Source organism: Anopheles merus, chromosome 2R (assembly GCF_017562075.2).
Source record: "Anopheles merus strain MAF chromosome 2R, AmerM5.1, whole genome shotgun sequence".
Taxonomy (NCBI): domain Eukaryota; kingdom Metazoa; phylum Arthropoda; class Insecta; order Diptera; family Culicidae; genus Anopheles; species Anopheles merus.
The window spans coordinates 43,546,853-43,563,293 of record NC_054082.1 but is presented as its reverse complement, the minus strand read 5'-3'; the positions used below and the strand labels follow the sequence as shown (position 1 = coordinate 43,563,293).

The window sequence follows — 16,441 nt, the reverse complement described above, 5'->3', positions numbered from 1 at the left end:
TTATTTCTCGTGTGAGCGTTCAGATAAGCATTGCTCTCTTTCTATTTGGGTAATATGAGCATAAGTAAACGAACACATACTTCATAAATTGGTACGCCCTCAAAGAGCAATAGTGAAATCCCTCTGCCGTGTGGTTATGTCGCTAATCTGGCTTTTGTCACGGTTTCGTAAGGAAGTGTTTACGTTTTCTACCATTGCTACGGTAAATAGCAGAAGGCATTTTCTTTGTTCTTTGTATCAGTGCCACCACTAGTGAAGAAGCCCCCTTTCGCACGCCAAAACCTTCACCCAGGGAAGTCGCTGACCGCCATGCAGCTTATTTTGTATACACTCTCGGTCACGTGTACGGCGTGCGTTAGAATGTGCAAAATGACTCAAACTGCCGCCCTGGCCTACCGTTGGTCTGATTCAGTCGCACCGACTGGTGGTGATGGTGGTGTGCATTAGGTTCAGACGTAACCACACCGAGCACATGGTGTAGTTTTGTGGAAAATGCTCCGATTTCCATGTGCCGATCAACGTGATGGCACCGTGGGGGTAGCATCATTCACGATGACAGCGTGTCGAATGGTGTGCGTTTTCAAATACGGCTGTTCTTTGCACCGTAGATAGGTTTGGTGCTGAGCACTGCACGTGAGTATTAGCCGGTTGTAAACAAAAAAAAGAAACACGTGCGATTATGAACATTCTTGTACTTGTGGGAGGCATTTTTAGTGAGCAGAAGGAAGTGAAGAAAATTATGTTACACCACCTGTGTTAAACCTTATTTATGTCTCCCTGTATCTCCATGAACCAAACGTTACAGTTACCAAGAAGACAAAACTGTACATGACCTAACGTATGATAATTTAGAGCAAATCATCACGCAAAGTAATGATGCTAATACTAACACGTATAAAAAAAAGTTTCCTATGACGGATGGCAACTACAGTCACACAGCTGGGAAATTCCTAATCCCACTCATCGTAAAGCTCACTAATTTCGAAAGAGGATTTGCATTGTAAACTCCGCCCAGCGATCACAATCTCACGCAGCGTGTATGCATCTTCCGTTGCGCCTATACGCGGCCAACAATCAAGTGCAGTCCATCGGTTAGTTCGTTCGACGAAGTAAACACCACACAATGGCCAACGGATTGATTGCGACGCGAGCCTTATCGATGGATCTGGCGAACAACAGGCTGTTACACATCCTGAGGCCTGACTGCTATCGGCTGACAAACGAAATGGCCGGTACTAGTGCTTAAAATAGCTCCTCGCTTTAGGACGGCTGGCTTATGAGGAGCGTGACTGTAGGTACACCGGTACAGTGTACAGATGAAATAAAGTGCGAGACGCGTTGGCAAGATCGCTGCAATCGAAGTGATGTTTGGCTTGGTGATAACGCGTATCAGCGCTTCGTTCTCCGCTCGCTTACATTACTGTGCAAGCGACCGATAAGCACCGGCATGAGAAAGCACCCCAGGAAAACGTAGTTCATCAAATGAGATTATGGTAAATGCAACATCAACAAGTGCAGGCAATGAAGTCTCCAGATTACCTGTTGTGCATTAGTGGTCGTTATTATTGGTTCATCTAATTCGAATACAGAGTCTCTTGCCTTGAATTGAAAATTGTAATAAACTGGTTATATTTTTGGAATATACTCGCGGAAAAGGATTTATTCATGTTACACAAATCAATTGCTTATGAAAACTAATATTTCGAAAATCAAATATCCATAGCATACACAATTTGAAAAAAAAACTGCTGCAATCACGTGCTGCACTGTTATTGATAGCGTTACAATATGTAACGTTCGTAACGTTTCTATAATTAACAGTATCAATCATGAATTGTAACATGTTGATGGAAGTATGCAGCATAGCAATTGCTGAAATCAAATTGAAATTCACTGTCTCGGCCTCCTGAATCTTTTAATTTTACGTTGGTAAAGTGCAAAAATGATAAAATCTATTTTCCCCAACCCGACAACTGTGCGAAGACAGACGTGTACCAAAACATGCAACAACTGAACTCGAAGCTCAACATAAGAACTGGAAAACCGGTTTCTGCGAGCTCGCCAACGTTCCTAATCGGTGCGATTTTCCCTCGCTGGCGAAGCTTTTTGTAAGTCGTTGTGATGGTTTTTGACGTTTCGAGCGAGGATTTTTGAGAGTTAAGATAGCCGTCAAAAAGCTCGCTCTGGTTGGCGATTGTGTTGGTGGGCAAAATTAAATGACCAAAAAATAATTACACTCCATCACCTCCCCCCCCCCTTCTCATTGACCCCACGGAGTCCTACATTTCATGTGTGTGCCATGTTAGCATCTGCACTCTGCCGTTTCACTTGCTCATACATGTTCCGCTATTGCATTTGCTGATTCGGTGGTGGTTGGTAGGCATTATTCGGTTGTTAAAGACCAACCCGTTGAAAGGTGTTAATATATCAAACTCATTTTGATAATTTTTATTAGAAAAGGAGAAATGAGATACATATTTCTCCCATCCTGATAATGAAGGGTGGACAAAGTGTAATTATTATGTGTTTTCAAAAGGTATTATTTTAATTTAGCTTCACATAAATTTTGTTTGTATTAATTATAGCAAGAAAATATTAATTTAAAAAGAAATAAACACAAAAAAGATCATAAAAATCAGGATTTGAACACTCGCTTATTCGGTTCGGAACCAAAAGCGTTATTACTGCTCTATTTGGCAGTTACATTAGTGAGGGTGCAAAACCAGTATATAAACTAGCTAAGATGGTGGCAAGCTAGCTGTTCTCGTTGAATCAAAAAGTTGAAAGATTTCGAAGAGAACCCGTTACATCCGTGAAATTTTCGGTTGAAATCTTTATTCGCCTTCTAAGGCGACTAAGGCCTTAAATGCCTTCTGAATGCCTTCAAAGCCGTTTAATGCTGGTAGGGCGGTTCTTCATTTAATTGTACTATCGATGTATTCAATTGCCCGTCGATATGCATTCAGGTGCACGAGCCCAAATAGCCAGCTCGTACTTTATAGCTGATTTAGGGCTGTTTAACGAAAAATCGTTCGGATGTCGTACTTTGTGGCTGATTAAGAGATAGACGGTACTTTGCGGAACTATGGAGCTTTTTAACAGGCACATGGTACTCTTTGGAACTTTGCGGCTGATTAGCACTATGTGTAGGGTTGATAGTGGAACTTGAAGGCTTGTTAAGAAAGCGTACCGAACTTGGTGGAACTTCATAGCTTTTTAATGCATGACATTGGTACGAGATGGCTCTTGTCAAAGTGTCAAAGACGGACGCCGGCAATAATCTCATTGCTGCTGCACAAGTTAGATTCGTTGATTGAAGAATGAATGTTGAGTGAAGTGATTGTGAATTATCAGTAAATTGTGTAAAATTTTGTGTAATTCCCCAAGTGCCACAAATCCACTAAACGACCACTAAACGGCTTCTAAACGACTCAAGTTCTCTACCTAAACGGAATATAGAAAGACTTCGTTTAGCAGACGCCAAACGACTCATGCATTCTAAAAATAGCAAAAAAGCTGGTGGCGCTATCTGTTGGTGGGATACCCCAACCAGTTGAGCTTCATCGCTTGGAGGAGAGCTTTCTCATTTCCTCTGTACTGTTGTATGGTTTCGCATTGAAGTTATGCATCCCTAGAACTAGAACGGCGATACGATTGTTTAAATACTAAACTCCAACGGAAACCACCAGCACTGAAGCAAGTGAGATTTGAGCAATGGTCATTGGTGTTGATACCCACGTATCTAACCACACGACCATTTATATAGATTTTTGCTCAGAAAGTTAGAAGGCTATATAGGTCATGATAAGATGAAACTTGTCGAAACACATTGCAAGAACAGGATAGCAATATAATGATGAGTTGTAATACGCCATCTATTGATCAAACCAATGAAGCTGTGGAGCTTTCATTTTTTTATATGGATATTCAATTTTCCAGTCGTTTAAGCTTAATCTGTGGCGCTTGGGTCATCAATATAAAAGATTTAAAAATATACAAATGTGTTTAAACGAAACAAATCTTGTTGTTTATTTCATCTATGACGCTTGCTTGAAAATAAAACACAAAGAAAAATAATCCCTGGCATCGTGGCATAAGGAAGCTGCTTAGGCGCTGTTTGAAAGACCCACATAGAACTTTGATGCTGTTTATCTACTGCAAAAGGCGAATTAGAGCAGCGATCTTTAGCGTGCCAAAATGAGCTGCTTAAGCAATTCTGGCTATTTGGGAGGGCGTGTGAATACAGTCTGTTCTCGAGTTACACGGTTCTCGACTTACGCGGATTCGGAGATACGCGGTTTTCTAAATTTGACAGATTAAATGTCAAATCGGTACAATTTGCTTCAAGTTCGTTATATATTGCATTTTGGCTAACAAATTGAAATCGCTTAAAAGCCAGAAATATTAGAATTTTCCGCACGAATCATATCAAATAAATGATAAAGTGTATAAAAGTACTAAATAAAATAAAAAAATCCGAGTAATCAATAGTTTTTTTTTTGTCAAAAACGTGAAATTCGACTTACGTGGATATTCGAGTTACGCGGATTCGTAGGGAACGCAGAAACCGCGTAACTCGGGAACAGACTGTATACCGATGTTTGTGGTTTGTGGTTCCCATTCTCCTACAAAACTGGTGCACCAAAATCTGTCTCAAGTGGTGGCCCTAAAAATAGCAAATTAACACATCAGAATAAGCGTACACTGTACCCGCTACAACATGACGCATTTGTGACAAAATGATGATCTGCAAGATGCAAAATACCACGCCTTGTTAATATAATGCTTAAGATCAAGCATTTTGTATCACACTTACTAGCCGCCAGATGTGTTATCTGGGTTCATCCAGGTCTTTCCTCGCGCTGATTTTTGCGTGTGCCTCTTTGAATTGAGGTCCTATGCGCTGCGCAGGTTTCCTACGGCCCTAACCCGTCAAATTAATTGAATTAATACTAAACAGTAATCGACTCCGATTTAAATTATTGAACAAAATTGCGCACATTAATTTAGTCAACCACCAAGTTTGTTTACGTTTTTTCTCGCGTCCATACGCGCGAAAGAGATGGCATGTCAGAACGAGCGAGAACACACACATATGTGATGCGCGTAAATTGTCACCAACACAACGAAAGGCGTATGGACAAATGTGGAAGCAGCGTTCGATGTGAAGTGGGGCGGGGGGGAAGGGCACATAAGAACAATTTGAAACGAGCATTGACGGCATGTAAAGGAAGGGTAGAGAAAATGAGCGAGATGCAGCGATATCCGAACGTCAAAAACCCTCGCCATGTTGTACGGGGATGGCAGCTCCTCGTTCAGCTGTCACAACACAAATCACATTGAAAAGCAAAGTTACGAAAACTTGAGAAATTTTAGCAAACTTACCACAAAACTAAGCCGAGTTTGATCAGCAAATCGTCCAGTGAGTCTATCCCACAGGTATACATTACAATGAAGAGATATCCATTCTTCGATTGATGCGTAGTGAATTATGTAACCCTACCGGTGTTACCATTCGGTCACCTGCGCAATTTACGCCCAGATTTTCATAAAGTTACATTATTGTACTGTTTCCTTCCAGCCATGGGAAACACGGTGTCTGCAGCTGAAAAGGTTGCCTCGAACATAGTGCCCAGCACCTTGACAAAGGGTGAAGATGCGGCACTACCGAAGGGACATCCACCGCTAGGCGATAAAGCAGCCATGTCCGGTAATCCTCCGCCCGAATGCCCGATGCACCAAAAACAGCAACCCAAAGAACAACCAGTGCTCGTATCCGAATGCCCGATTAAGCACGATGGAGCAGAAGTGAACCCGCTGAACATGATGCCACCGGCAAATCAAAATCCCGCCCCGGGCCAACCGTTCCCACTGCCTACCGAGCGCCAGGTGTCGTCGATTCCGAAAGCGACCACCGACGGTAAGCAAGAGTTTTGGGTGTACCCAAGCCAGCAGATGTTCTGGAATGCGATGCTGCGCAAGGGCTGGCGCTGGGAGAAGGACGATATAGCTCAGAAAGACATGGACGATATTATAAAGATACACAACGCCAACAATGAGCAGGCCTGGCAGGAGGTACTTAAGTGGGAAGCGCTGCACGCCCGCGAATGTGGCAATCCGCGGCTGAAGAGCTTCGGCGGTAAGGCAACCGATTACAGCCCGCGGGCTAAGATTCGCAACATGATGGGATACGAGCTGCCATTCGACCGACACGACTGGATCATCGATCGCTGTGGCAAGGATGTGCGCTACATCATTGACTACTACGACGGTGGCATGGTGGACGAGAAGTACAAATTTGCCCTGCTGGATGTGAGGCCCGCGATGGATTCGTTCGACAACGTGTGGGATCGCATGAAGGTGGCCTACATGCGATGGAAGTTCGAGCTGGAGGACAAACTGAAGGAGCTGACAAACTAAGCGAACTGGATCGCTGGCGCTATAAGAATTGTTTAGAATGTACGACAGCTTCTTTGAGACACGTTTCGCGCGACTTAGGATCAGAAAGTACCACGGTTGACGAAGGAGTACAATTAAATTATCTAGACTTACTGCACTCAACAATAACGAAAAAGTACCCTATGTTTGCAATACTTGCGTAGAGAATGTAACAAGTTCTCGGAATAAATTCTAGGCCTCGTCTTTTACCCACCTTAAAGAGTGCTTTTTTACATCAAAATAATCAAATTATGAATTTGGCGACATGGTTGCTGATGGCTAAATTTATAGTAACTAGTTAATTTGGCAAGGTTACAGAGCTGCACATCAAAATTTGAAAGATCTCCTTTACTCTAAAGAGTACTCCGAAATTGATGACCACGCAACGCAATTAAAATAAGGTGCTTATGACGACCCCATAAGAACAAATCTAAAATCTAAAACCAAATCCAAACCCATAGTGGTCCTGACACAAATAAATTACCTATTTTCTTCAAGAACTGCATATACTGAACCCATATCCAACCCATACCGGTCCAAGAATCGAACATAATCCTATCCCGGTCCTGGAACCGATCATGAACCCATCCCGGTCCTAGAACCTATCATAAACTTATACCGGTCCTGGAACCTATCACGAACTTACACCAGTCCTGGATCTGATGATGAACTTACACTGATCCAAAAATAGCTCCCGATTTAATACATTTTCTTAAACCAGTACCTGGAACTGTTGTGGATTTGGAACGATACTTCAACCGGGTCCGGATCTGGTACCGATTCATTTTCAGTTCCAGTCAACAAACTATACCTGGAAGTGAAAGTGCAGCACAGGATTAGTGTAGGGAGTGGCGTAGAAAATAGCGTGGAAATATTAGTAATACTTGTAAAGTAATAAAAAAGATTTTTTGCGTTTTATAAAAAAAGCGTTGAAAAAATATGATGCAAGCCCACTGTGCAAGGCAGACATTTGAGTATGACATTAGATCAACTTATTAGGCAACCCTGAACGGCACTGTCCACGCCTTCATTGTTTACGTTCAGGCCGGCGCACGTGTATTCTATACAAATTAATAAAAGTGATTGCTTTATTGTATTTCGTGTCTCGTAAAACGTCCCCTTAAACGATGGAAGGTGTTGGGCAACTATTCGGGACCCATTTCGACAGTGACGATGGTTTACTAACCGCCTTTCTGAACAATATAGATGAACATCAATCGTTTTGGTCAGACGTAAGTTGAAACATCGATTAGGTAGTCGCATTGCGAAGAGATTGCAAAATTCTAACCACATGTACTTTTTTTTTCGTGCTTTACAGCCTGAAAATGATCTAGACACAATATTCACCAAACTAGGCACCTTGCTAGCCAGTGCCAGAACGCGCGATCGTGGTTTAAGAATTCTCATCCACCTGCTGCCCGACTGCCCGCTGGATCTGATCGAGGAAAAGGCTCAGTTCTATCTGAACACTTGCACAAAAGTATGCGACCAGCGTGGGCCAACGCAAACATTGCCGCTGGTGTACAAACTTCTTCAGCAGCTGTTACATCGCTCCCTGGGCTCGACCGAGCTGCACAAACTGTTTGTCAGCAATCTGGCCAAAATCCTCGAATCCGTTGGGCCCAAGCTAGAACCGACGGCGGTCCCATCGGCTTTGAGCTTTCTCGAGCTGGCCATGCAGCATTATGCTGGTGCTTGTGGCCCGTTGAAAAGTCGCATCGAGACGTTCCTTTACTCGCTGGTCGATTCTACCGATCGGTTTGTGGTCAACCGTACGGCCAACTGTTTGCTGCTGCTGCAACAAATCCGAGGCGGAGGACAGCACGGTTCGCTGCATAAGAAAACTTGGGAAGAGTACTATCTGAAGCTGATTGACACGATACACGATCTGTTGAATCAAATCTTTGCCCACACGCCGGAAACGTTTGACGAGGAGGAAAACCTTGAGTGTTTGAAGCTGCCTGACATTAGAACCACCGGAAATCCTATCCGTAAAGCGCACTTGATCGCCATACGTGCTTGCAATCTAATTACCTTTCTTGATCAAGCCATTGTAGGTGCGTACCCGGTGGGGAAGCCAATCACCCCGTTTAAAGCGCTAAATCTTGTACTTCGTGGGCTGTCCGTATCCTGTGAAGCGATGGGCAAAAATCCGATTGCGGAAAACATTGCATTCGGTGCGTTTTTACCGTCCATGCACTACGGGCTGTTGGAGGTGTTGGACGGGCTAGTGCTGGCCCTCGGCACCAATATGCTGATGTTTGGTGACACGATTTGCGAGATGTTCTCCAAGTGTCTCCGAGCGACCCAGAGCAACAGCCACGACTCGGAAGGTGCGAAAAAATCATTCATCCGCTTGCGAACGAAAATCTACGACAGCGTACAGCTGTGGTGTGAAAAGATGCGGTACGGCAGTAACATCGAAATGGTTAACGAAGCCCTGCTGGAACAGATAATGCGCGACATTACGCCGTACGAGAGCGAGGTAACGCTCAAGATGGGTGCCACCAGCAACAAGCGATTGTCGGCCAGAGCTAAGAGGAAGCTGCAGAAGGAGCAAAATGCAGCAACCGCACTTAACCAGAATCACTCTAGTGGTAGTGCAACGGCAGAAAACAAGGAGCTGTTCATTGATCATGGCAACGAGCCACTGTGCCGTGCTGCTTTGGCATGTTTGACCGCTCTGTTGCAGTCCGCCGGGTGTTTCATCAAACCCGTCACTCATAAACTATTGCAGGAGAAAATCGTTCCGCTGTGTTTTACTCTGGTAACCAACCACCAGCTAACTGGGCTAAACGGCGACGCCCAGGTGCGTGTAGCTTTACTCCGTGCCTTTGCCGCTCTTATTGTGAATCCACACCACCACTGTCCACCGCCGCTGCAATATGCTAGCTATATTTTCAACACGCTGCAAACAACGGACTCCAGTGCGACCGTTCGGTCGGTGGCTGCAGAACTGGCCCGCACGATGGAACTGGTGGTACATCCTTGGAAGGAAACACTGTACTTCCCTGCGGACAAGTCCGCCATTAAGGATGCATTAGCGAACAAGGACAATCACCCGCTGGCGATGTTCACCATCAAGCAGGTGGTTGTAACGAACGGTACCAACGGAGTGCACGATTCCTCTGATGTGATAATTCCATCAGTCGCAGAACCGGCAACTGGTACTTCGCCGTTAAAAGCTGCCAGTGCTCCTAGCGAGCCGGCCGTTGAACCAGCATACGAAAGTGAAGGTGAAATTAACGAATCACTAGCCGTAACAGAAGCAAGCGACGAGTCATTTATTGACGAAGAAGAACAGCAAATGACGGACGAACCTGTTGGATGGGTAGAACATGTAAACGTGTCCTCGCTAGATGATACAGTAAAGGAAAAGACAAACGCAATCGCCGACATCCCCGACGATACAGAATGTTATGATGCAGGAACTATTCATCCAATCGATGATGATGACAATGATGATGGAAAAACGAGTGATTCCGCGGTGGTGGCGGTGCTGGACAGTGATGAGGAACAGGGACAAGCACAGAATGAGGAACAGGAGGATGATGATGTGATGGAAGTGCCAATTGACGTAGAGCTATCTGCACCTAAATCCAACAGTGAAAAGAATAATTTGAAACATTCAATCGAAATAATTGACGATGATAACAGTAGCGTGTCGGCGAAGAAAGCCAAAATGTTGGGGCAGGACAGCTGTAACGGAAACACCGGTAAAACCAAGAACATCGACGAAATCGTAGAGGAAATGGTAGCCGAGTTCGTTGACGAACCATAAGTTGGTTATTAATTCCGCTAAGCTTTAGTAGGATCGAATGAATTATGAAGCTTGGGATACGTTAAAATCATGGCGTTTGTTTGTGTATCTTGAAATAAGCACATACTGAATAAAAAATACTGTTCTAGCAACTATACAATTTACCCTTGTTTATTGGTTTATCAATAACATGAAGTTAATGAAATAAAAATGAAAGACCGACCTAACATTCTCTATATTTCGTAACCTAATTCGTTAAATAGTCGTAGGCATGAAATCATCAGGTATTAGTAACGAATATAGGATCATATAGGCGAGAATATTTTGAGAATTACTAAAAGCACTGCAGACCATAAATCTGTTACTACTGTTTTTCAAAGTGTATTAAATTTTCCAGAGAAGAACAATCCTTTTTGGTATATTTTTCGAAACTAACATGAATGTACCCATAACATCTCATAAACTTATTCTACACAATCGTACATATCAATCGAGACCCTTAAGAGTCATTGAATCGAATGCAAGCTCAGTCGTATTATGTTTCGATTAAATTCTGAATATCAGCATAATTTTATGCACACTCGATTGCACATTCTGTATGGAAAAATAGATTTGCGTCAACTGTCTACAAACGAAAAAGGATTGAAAATAACTTGATACACACACTAGGAAACTTTGCAACAACTAGTGATTGATTGTCGGAATCGCATCCACGGCTCAAAACCATTTCCGATCTTAGCTATTCCGACGTCGAATCCGGCCAAATCAAACCAACAGTTCCATTCGGTGCCGTTCGAAGCCAATAGAGCAGTTTAGAGCCATTCGAAACCGTTGGAGTCATCGGTTGTACCACCGAATTTGACAATCTCCATGCCGCTGAGTAAAGGATTCATTCGGCTCCGATTTTTTTCCGACCTTAGAATGTTACATCATTGATGTTCGTTTGGAGCCACTTCTGTTTTTGTCATAATCATGCCACCATAAATGTTAATAAAAGTGATTGTTGCCAAGTTGGAATTATTTCCCAAGTGCCACAAATCCACTAAACGACCACTAAACGGCTTCTAAACGACTCAAGTTCTCTACCTAAACGGAATATAGAAAGACTTCGTTTAGCAGACGGCAAACGACTCATTCATTCTAAAAATAGCAAAAAAGCTGGTGGCGCTCTCTGTTGGTCGGATACCCCAACCAGTTGAGCTTCATCGCTTGGAGGAGAGCTTTCTCATTTCCTCTGTACTGTTGTATGGTTTCGCATTGAAGTTATGCATCGCTAGAACTAGAACGGCGATACAATTGTTTAATTACTAAACTCCAACGGAAACCACCAGTACTGAAGCAAGTGAGAATTGAGTTATGGTCGTTGGTGTTGATACCCACGTATCTGACCACACGACCATTCACATAGATTTTTGCTCAGAAAGTTAGAAGGCTATATAGGTCATGATAAGATGAAACTTGTCGAAACACATTGCAAGAACAGGATAGCAATATAATGATGAGTTGTAATACGCCATCTATTGATCAAACCAATGAAGCTGTGGAGCTTTCATTTTTTTATATGGATATTCAATTTTCCAGTCGTTTAAGCTTAATCTGTGGCGCTTGGGTAGACTTCCCTGAAACTTCTTACTTCAGTGATAAAGTGTGTTTGACAGATATTTTCTAGCAGAACTACCGTAAGAGAACGCGAGTAATGAAAAATATCCTATTTTAATAATAATATTGAAAGTACATTAAACATTTTTTCTAGTATAAAAAAGAGCACATATAAAAATAACATCGCGAGTTTGTACATAACAAACCATTCCAGATAAGAAGCTGGATTTCACTTGATTCCAGCGAGTTGCGCTGCGCTGGACTGAAACCCCAAGTGCCACAAATCCACTAAACGATCACTAAACGGCTTCTAAACGACTCAAGTTCTCTACCTAAACGGAATATAGAAAGACTTCGTTTAGCAGACGGCAAACGACTCATTCATTCTAAAAATAGCAAAAAAGCTGGTGGCGCTCTCTGTTGGTGGGATACCCCAACCAGTTGAGCTTCATCGCTTGGAGGAGAGCTTTCTCATTTCCTCTGTACTGTTGTATGGTTTCGCATTGAAGTTATGCATCGCTAGAACTAGAACGGCGATACGATTGTTTAAATACTAAACTCCAACGGAAACCACCAGTACTGAAGCAAGTGAGATTTGAGTAATGGTCGTTGGTGTTGATACCCACGTATCTGACCACACGACCATTCACATAGATTTTTGCTCAGAAAGTTATAAGGCTATATAGGTCATGATAAGATGAAACTTGTCGAAACACATTGCAAGAACAGGATAGCAATATAATGATGAGTTGTAATACGCCATCTATTGATCAAACCAATGAAGCTGTGGAGCTTTCATTTTTTTATATGGATATTCAATTTTCCAGTCGTTTAAGCTTAATCTGTGGCGCTTGGGAAGAAGCTGGATTCTACTTGATTCCACCCAAGTGCCACAAATCCACTAAACGACCACTAAACGGCTTCTAAACGACTCAAGTTCTCTACCTAAACGGAATATAGAAAGACTTCGTTTAGCAGACGCCAAACGACTCATGCATTCTAAAAATAGCAAAAAAGCTGGTGGCGCTATCTGTTGGTGGGATACCCCAACCAGTTGAGCTTCATCGCTTGGAGGAGAGCTTTCTCATTTCCTCTGTACTGTTGTATGGTTTCGCATTGAAGTTATGCATCGCTAGAACTAGAACGGCGATACGATTGTTTAAATACTAAACTCCAACGGAAACCACCAGCACTGAAGCAAGTGAGATTTGAGCAATGGTCATTGGTGTTGATACCCACGTATCTAACCACACGACCATTTATATAGATTTTTGCTCAGAAAGTTAGAAGGCTATATAGGTCATAATAAAATGCAACTTGTCGAAACACATTGCAAGAAAAGGATAGCAATATAATGATGAGTTGTAATACGCCATCTATTGATCAAACCAATGAAGCTGTGGAGCTTTCATTTTTTTTCTATGGATATTCAATTTTCCAGTCGTTTAAGCTTAATCTGTGGCGCTTGGGCAGCGAGTTGCGCTGCGCTGGACTGAAACCCCCTCTCGATCGTTTCTTTCTTAGCACGCTGTGCGCTTCCCTTCACACGGACTTGGTGCACCCGAATCAAAAGAAAAACTTTAACACATCAAACTTGATTTATAAATATTTTATCACTTTTATTGCGAACAAAAGCATATTTTAATTCATAGCTTCACTCAATCTTGCCTCAAACCACACACATTATTTATAAAATTCGCACACTTTTTCATTATCTTTGCTAGTAGGGTAAAACGAAATTGATCGTTAAAATAATTGATTCAGTTCAAATGGTTGCGTTCTCAACAGTGCTCCTGCCGAAATCTGCCAATGTAATCTGGCCACACTGGCTCGCAGGGCAAAAGCTCGCGCGAAAGGTCAACAACCGTCGCCAAACGTCAAAAACGACCGTCGCCAGCGCCTCGAAATCGTTGCGAGTTTCGCTCGCTGGCGACCTCAGTTTTGACGTTTTGCGACGGTTTTGCGACGGTGGCCGCCAAAAAGCTCGCCTTGCCCTGTGGGCAAAGTGACCAGAAATACTGATGTATACATATATATATACATATATATATATATATACATATATATATATATATATATATATATATATATATATATATATATATATATATATATATATATATATATATATATATATATATATATATATATATAGGATTTCAATTTTTTTAATCATTGAACTATAAAACTCAGCCAAACAATCAAATCAATCTAAATAATCCAGCGAAAATCAAATGACAGCACGTACGATAAAGTTGTATCCAATGGAGCACTGCTGCGGCCCTAAGCGGTCGGGTGGAGCCCCGAGAAAAAGAACTTGCCACCACTGAGAAAAAAATGTGCATCTTAGTTCTTCTTTGGCTTGGAATGATTCATTTGTGGTCTTAGAAGACCTTCATTTGTGTAACCGCTGAACCAAATCTAATCCATATCTTGGATAAAGGATGCATATTCTCGTGAGATGGAACTTTCATTTTGCGCATTAGCACCCCCCTCTCCCCTCCATCTCGCTTAACACTTCTTTCGCGTTTACTTCTTTTAACTCAGTTAAGTTTCGAGTTTTAACCTACCGAAAACTACCGATAAAATTTTGATGCGCCTACCGAAAACCGCCAAAATAATCTGGCCACACTGATCGTGACCTTGAGTGGTTTGTAATTTGTCATTTTTCATAGCATGATTTTCTGTAATCTCTATTGAAATGTTCGATAAATGTTGCAATAAATTGTTCAGTTCAATTACTGTTAGTATAGTTTTCATATTTTATATCACCAGGAGCCACCATGAGCTGGAGTAAAATCCAACTGAACAGCTGATAGAGAGAGCATATAGCGTGCTCTCTTGAAAGAAATCGTTTATTTTGATCGCACACCACTACAGAGGTTGTAAAATTACGGCGGATGTCTTGCGTGGCCATTCAGAACCAGCTCTCCGAACAAAGGGATTTTTCTGAGAGAGAGCCGTTTGCTCCGCTTTTGCCTCGTTTCTCTGTAACAGTGGTACTGAACTTCATAACGACAGATGATAAAGAACCATGGAAAAGCTAATTTTCACGCTTAAACAGAACAAAACCCAAAGAAAATAAACTCAATGAATCCCACCTGCTTTGTGTATGCTAGAAAAACTCCTTGCATGCTATTTACACTCAAACTAGCGTCAATTTTACGACCCTCAACTCGCACACCGTAGAGAGCGTGGCGTTGAGCAGCCCTGTCCAATTTCCCCACCATCGTGATTGGTTTGAACGGTTCGGCACTGCCATCACCTGCACACGGCGCGCATTACGTTGTGAGAGATCTTGGTCGAAGCTGAAAAAAGCGGAGGCTCTCGTACGCGATCACACCAGCCATTTGCGCTCGTCAAGACAAGAAAAGAAGTACATAGAGGTAATTCAGCAAAAAATAAGCTAACACACATTTGTGCTGAAACCTTTTTGAAACGCGCACCATACTAAGAGGAAAAACATACGCAGCACGGCACGATAAAATTCAGCAGTAAGTAGAAAAGTGTCTACATCACGAGGTGTCCGAGCAAAAAGGATCTTTCGGTGTCGAGTGAAACGAGTTTGCTACTGCTGCTGCTGTCGTCGTATCTTGGGCAATCGAAGAACACATCTAGCGGTGTGTGAGTGTTCGCCCCTAACTGCGCGCGTGTGTGTGTGTGTGTGCTTGTGTGTACCGTCTTCAGTGTGGGCAAGTGGAATAAAGAAAAGATACCCAACGTAACGAACCGTACCACGGTACAGAAAAGACGCCTCATCAGAACCAACAGTGTTTCGCAGGAAGCAAGGAAAGGAGCAGACAGAGCAACGGAAGTAACTGGCTCTACACCTCGGGTCCTGAACGGTCGTGTGGTAGTGTTTGGCTTCTACTACGCCATAGTCCTTTCGCAGCTTCCCTAGGGACATTCGTGTATAAGCGCGCACGCAACTGTGTGTGTGTGCACGGTGTTAGTAACGGCAGTAAGACGAGAGACACACCTGCAGAGCGTTACCGCGTCCAGGAAGGGACACTGCGTGTGTGTGTGTGTGTGTTTGCGCGTTGCTGGTGTGTGGTCGCAAACCCGCGGCAAAGGCTTCGTTTGTATTTTGCGCCGCAATAATAAGGGAGCTCGTCCGTCGCTACGCCTTCCTGCAGCTCCAGTAATTGTGTGCGCGCAACTAGAAGCCTGGTTCGTACGAGAGTTCTCCAGCGATTGGGTCCTGCTTTGCCGTTACGTGGACGACAGCGCAAGGAATTCGCGTTCCCTTCCACTGTTCCGCCGATCAGTGAGGATAAGAGTTGAAGGAGAGCGGTTCGAGACGGTCTGCGAGGAACGCAAGGATAACGCTAAGTTGGCTTTAGCGAGGCCAAACGGATCCCAACGGCAGAAGAAAGGATAAGCTAACGAAGCTTGGTGGTGAAGCAGCAGAGAAGTGCATCAAGCAGCAGAGCGAGCGAGCAAGAGAGAGAAAGGTGACGTGAAGCCTGTTTGGAAAAGGCGCGGATTCGGGTGTAGTGGGTGTGTGTGTGTGTCTGCTGTATGTCGATTTGTTGTTTGTCGAGTGGTTCCTGGTCGTTGTTTGGTGCCAGTTCTGTTCTGTGCATGTGTGAGTCGGTGAGATCCGTTGAGATTCACAATAGAGGTGGAAAATAGAAGAAGAGC

General features: G+C 43.2%; 2 protein-coding genes across 3 annotated transcripts; both read left to right on the top strand.

Annotated features, from left to right (window-relative positions):
* Positions 1-5,276: 5,276 nt before the first annotated feature.
* Positions 5,277-6,658, top strand: LOC121589085 (holocytochrome c-type synthase-like). Of its 2 annotated transcripts, none has more exons than XM_041907716.1 (2): positions 5,277-5,422; positions 5,582-6,658. In XM_041907716.1, the coding sequence occupies exon 2, from the start codon at positions 5,584-5,586 to the stop codon at positions 6,418-6,420; it is 837 nt and encodes a 278-aa protein (XP_041763650.1). In that variant the 5' UTR covers positions 5,277-5,422; positions 5,582-5,583; the 3' UTR covers positions 6,421-6,658. The 2 variants fall into 2 exon arrangements, with proteins under 2 accessions (XP_041763650.1, XP_041763649.1); XM_041907715.1 differs by having other exon boundaries at positions 5,277-5,439.
* Positions 6,659-6,754: 96 nt separating this feature from the next.
* LOC121589084 (proline-, glutamic acid- and leucine-rich protein 1-like) lies at positions 6,755-10,402 on the top strand. Its single transcript, XM_041907714.1, has 2 exons — positions 6,755-7,670; positions 7,757-10,402. The coding sequence occupies exons 1-2, from the start codon at positions 7,566-7,568 to the stop codon at positions 10,217-10,219; spliced, it is 2,568 nt and encodes an 855-aa protein (XP_041763648.1). The 5' UTR covers positions 6,755-7,565; the 3' UTR covers positions 10,220-10,402.
* The last annotated feature ends 6,039 nt before the right edge of the window (positions 10,403-16,441 follow it).